Source organism: Corylus avellana, chromosome ca6 (genome assembly GCF_901000735.1).
Source record: "Corylus avellana chromosome ca6, CavTom2PMs-1.0".
Lineage (NCBI taxonomy): Eukaryota > Viridiplantae > Streptophyta > Magnoliopsida > Fagales > Betulaceae > Corylus > Corylus avellana.
Genome location: NC_081546.1, coordinates 26,484,860 through 26,489,916, shown reverse-complemented (window position 1 = coordinate 26,489,916; position 5,057 = coordinate 26,484,860). Strand labels below are relative to the sequence as shown.

Sequence of the window (5,057 nt, the reverse complement as noted above, 5' to 3'; positions counted from 1 at the left end):
TTCTAAAATTTATCAAATTGGAAACACAAGGGTGTCATGACATAATTTTCCTAAAACCAATAATTGTACCTCGATTCCCTTCAATTCCTTGAGGAGGCTCCCATCCATTCTTAAAATACTGAGGTTCCTTCCACGAAAATTAGGTGGCAAAGATTCTAAAGGACAATTAGGCCAATCAAGTACTCTTAACTTATTAGGAAGAAAATTGAGCCCAGTAGAAAAACGTGCATTACGAGTAACCAAAAGCAATCTTAAGCTTCTCATTTTCTCGAAGGCCTTGGAACTCAAGTCCACCATGTCTTCTCCTTCAAGCGAATCTACCAATATGCCTTGAATTTTGTTTGTTCCCTAGTAAGACAATGAATCAGTACAATATGGCAAAAGTAAAGTATAAAGTTCTCCGCGTTTTAGCACTTGCTATAATTAGAGCTTATATATACTGTAAAAAGGACACAACATTTCATTCCACCTATCTTTCTTTTAATGTTGCTCATTATGAGATTTTCAAAATAAGTAAATTTATTTTTGGTATAAGGATGTTCCAAAGTTGAGTGATCACCATGTTCGAAAGGTCAATATTTTGTACCCTTTTTTTTTTTTTTTTTTAATATTTACCAATTACTCTTTCCTATTAGAGAAACAAAACACTAAAAAACTATTGCCTACCTTTGAAATAGAATAAAGGAGAATTTTATTTATTCTTATTTACAATCATTTTATTTGTTTGATTGTTTTTAATATATGCGTGTGTATAAATCTTCATCCTTTTTTCACAAAAAGAAAAAAAGTGAAATATTTTTCAACTATGTTTACTAGTGAAAAAGAAACAAATATAAAATTAAAAGAGTCTCTTGATGTAACTTCTTACCGTATCATCCTCAAGGACTTGTCGAACATCTTCATGAAACCATAACCTACTGCGTTTACCAGGGTCGTTAGGTGATTCTTGTCGAACAACTTCTCTACCCATGTCTCGCAATAAGTTGTGCATTGCCAAACCGTCTTGGCTATCAACGGTTATGAGAGACCTCTCTATAAGTACATCAATACCATCAATTGAGTAGTAACCAGAACTATCTAGCATTTTAATATCATGTGCACTCCACCTTCTTATGAAAAAACACGCAATGTCAAGAAAAATTTTCTTTTCATTTTCCTCTAAACCATCATAACTTATTCTAAGTTTTTCCAGAATTTCTTTTGGAGGAATGCTTTTGTACTTTCTCAAAGCACTTTTCCATTTACGCATATCTTTACCATGCAAATATGAACCTAGCACTTCTAAAGCTAGTGGAAGGCCCCCAACATAACTTATTGCATCTTCCACTAGTTTCAGAAAATCATCAATAGGTTTGACTCCTCTGAAAGCATACCAACAAAAGAGCTTGAGAGCTTTGTTCCGGTCCAATTCCTTCACCTTATATATTAGATCATCAACTACTCCATGCGAAGTCAATACTTTGCTGTCTCTTGTCGTTATGATGATCCTACTTCCTAAACCAAACCAATCAACTTCTCCAGCCAATTTATCTAATTGGGCCCGTTTACTACCCACATCATCAAGAATAAGGAGTATCCTTTTAGAACGAAGTCTTTCCTTTATCTTGATAATTCCTTCGTCGTCACTGTAAACCACCACATTAGGTCTTAGGATTTTCGAAAGAAGTGTATTTTGTAGTTCGACCAAAGGAGTTTCTCTAACATTTGAAAGAAAACAACTACCTTCAAACTGAGAGGCAATTGAGTTGAAGATATCTTTGGCAATAGTTGTCTTACCAATTCCGCCGGTTCCTAAGATTCCTACCATGCGTACATCCTTCTTCTCATGAATACTTAAAAGTGAAATGATCTTCTGTGCACGAGACTTTATTCCAACTAGATGCTTGGCTACGTGCAAGTATGTGTGATTCACGATTCCTGAGACCTCATGAACGAGTTCTTCAATAAATTTAGCTTCATTCCTATCAAATACAAAATATTAGAAACATTTAATCAGTTGAACTTTTCATATAAAAAAAAATAAAAATACAATGAACGCACAAGATTGATAAAAAATACATGTAATTCTTTAAATGCCACCCCGACAAATTAGCCACTTGTGTTAGGACTGCCTTCCATTTCTCCACTTTCTCATCATCATTGAACTTTTCTGCATGTTTAGCCAATGCTTCTCCATAACTGTTCTTTTGATGCCGTACATCTGATGGGTCCACCTTGTAAAATACTGGTAGAACCGTTTGCCCCTCTGTTTCAACGATCTTCATTAGCTCGTCCAAGCACCATTTGGACGATGCATAGGTTTGAGAGAATACAACGATTGAAATTCTCGACTCCTCAATGGCTTTGAGAAGTGCTTGAGAAATCTCCTCTCCCCTTTTAAGCTCATCATCATCTATGAAGGTGTTGATTCCCTTTCGATCCAAAGCTTTGTGTAGATGGGCAGTAAAATTGAGACGAGTATCTTCGCCTCTAAAACTCAGGAACACATCGTATCTCCACCGACTAGTGGAAGAAGAAGAGGAAGCGACTCCATGGGAAGCCATGGAAGAAGGCTTCCTCTGTGTATGCAAGACGACCACCTAGTAGCTAGAGATAGTTGCCTTGCAGTTGCAGAACCAGTTTAACTCCGGAGTTAAACAGGATTAAAGTCAATGCTGCTTTGCATCATCAAAAGAAGATAAAACGCGTTAAAAGAAGGATGGCAAACAATAAAGTAGCGTGGGAAAAGAAAGGTTAAGGAAGCTTCTTGGCAACTTCTCTAAAGGAGTCAAATGTGAATGCTCCTAAAATAAAAAACTAAATTTGAGAAGTAAAATTTACTTGTCAAATTTAGATATATACTTTTAAAAGGAATCAAACATTATACTTTTTATACATTTTTTTTTTTTAATTTTAGTTAAATATATATTATTTTTATTAGTTCTAAACCAAATAAATTTTAAAAATTATTTAATTTAAACTTTATAAATTTTGAAATGCATGGGGCATGTATGACAATAATTAAATATAAAATAAAGATAAAAGCTAATTAAATTTTTTTTTTTTTAATTTTGTTAATTTTTTAAGAAAAAATTAACTATAACGAGTCCATTCTATATACCATCCAAAATAAAAAATAAAAAACCGCGTTGGCGCGTCCCTACTCCCACGAGGAAGTTTTTGTCCAACCCACCCTTCTTTCATGCTCAAAACCTTCAGTTTTGAGGTACGTTGTTGAATTTTAGTTCTCCATGAAATTCACGTTGGACATTTGGACTTTCTCGGAAACCACTGTTTGTTTGGTAACCTTTTTATCCTTTCCCTTTTCATTTTCTTAACTTTTCTTAAAAAAGTAATTTCAAAATATATATATTTTTTTATTTGTTATATTACATCAATAAATTTTTATTATTACTATTCAAATAAAAAAAAATCAACTATAAAACAAAATTTTTATACTTTTACCTAAAAAAATTCAAAACTTTTTTCTGTTTTATATAACATTAATCATTTTTTTTAAGGTATTTTTTGTGTTTTAATATGACATAAACGTGAAAAATATTTGAAATTTTTTTTTTTTTTGAGTGTTTTGTCTTTAAATTTATATTTTGATATTTTGATTTTTGATTTTTGATTTTTTTTTTTTTTTTTTAAGAAAGAAAAAAGAAAGTTGGAGCAGGTTAGCTGTAGCGTGGCATGGTGTATATATATATATATATATGAAATTTAGGCCACCGCCTTTGGCCCCTATTTTGTAAACGCTCCATTAAAAGAAAAAAAAAAGCAAGAGAATGTGAAAAGGACTTCAAAAATAGTTAGAGGACGTGAGAAATTACATATGATGATTAATTAACTATTATGTGAAATAACATGATTTTTATTTGCTAAAAGTATTGAGTACAACTAGTATGATTAAATAGTACCGGAAGCAATGGCAGCTTAGAAGACGGTAGAATTTTTCTGAGACATGGGGCTTCAACAAGTAATTATAGAGGGCGATGTGTCGAAAATTGTGCATGCTTTGCCATATGAGAGCTCCTGTTAGAGTTGGTATGGTCAATTGATTGACGAAACTCGAACCTCATTAAATGGTCTTCAATCATGGAAGCATATGAATCAGTCCATTTCTTAAAAACAATTCTTCACCAATCTCTAGACCAAGTGTAAATAAAGAATAATTATATTTTTATCGAAAGCATTATACTTGTTGATCAAGTTGATTCTCTTTGATTTATGAAAACTTGATGTTTCCTCTAAAAAAACACATTAATTTTTATTTTATTTTTTTCACATCCGAATTATAATCTCTTTGAGTTATATTATAATTTGTGAACACGAATAGTGCTATAACTTTAACTAAATATTTATCAACCCAATAAACACAAAACTTCATCAACAAACAAACACCTATTGAAAATCCACGGCCACCGAAAGTCGATGCAAAGACAACCCAGCAAGTGATTGTCTAATGAGCAAATCCATGGCCACCGAAACTCAAAGACATGTACAGCCAGACAACTAAATAGAGATTTCCTAAACAGAGGCATTCATGGATCAGATCAACAAAATCAGCCACAAAATCAACTACATAGCAAGAACCCACTCAAAGCGACGAGATCTTAAATTAACTCAGATTATTTCCAACTCAAATGACCAAAAGAACAATAAAAATATAGAAACAAAAGGATACCAGTTGAAAAAAATTTAAAATCTTTGCCAAAATAAATTGAATCCGTGGATTCTATATATGCAGAGAGAGAGAGAGAGGGCGGGTACCGAAGCAAGTGATCTGAGAATCCGTTGGCTGGAGGTCCGAGGTCAGAAGCGACGGAGCTGGAAGCGGTTCTGTGAGGAGCTTGACGGAGGCGATTGGCTGATCGATAACGGTGAAGAATTCTTGGGGTGGCTCACGTTTGAGAGAGCGAGAGAGAAACGAAATCTCAAAGAATGATTTCTGTGAATTGTATTGTATTGTATTTACTAGCCAATTAAGATTTTAAAATGCCATAACCACAATGCATAGTGCATAGGATACCCTTTTAACGAATTTTAAAAGGATATCCCATGCAGTATGCATG

At 33.3% G+C, this 5,057-nt stretch overlaps 1 protein-coding gene across 1 annotated transcript in view; it reads right to left on the bottom strand.

Annotated features, from left to right (window-relative positions):
• Positions 1–2,543, bottom strand: part of LOC132185474 (TMV resistance protein N-like) — a 2,811-nt gene extending 268 nt beyond the window's left edge. The window contains exons 1-4 of the mRNA XM_059599243.1: positions 2,059–2,543; positions 1,221–1,961; positions 869–1,106; positions 70–348 (exon numbers count right to left, since the gene is read on the bottom strand). Of these exons, the coding sequence (XP_059455226.1) occupies positions 70–348; positions 869–1,106; positions 1,221–1,961; positions 2,059–2,543 (1,743 nt within the window). The remainder of the gene's footprint in view (positions 1–69; positions 349–868; positions 1,107–1,220; positions 1,962–2,058) is intronic.
• Positions 2,544–5,057: the final 2,514 nt, after the last annotated feature.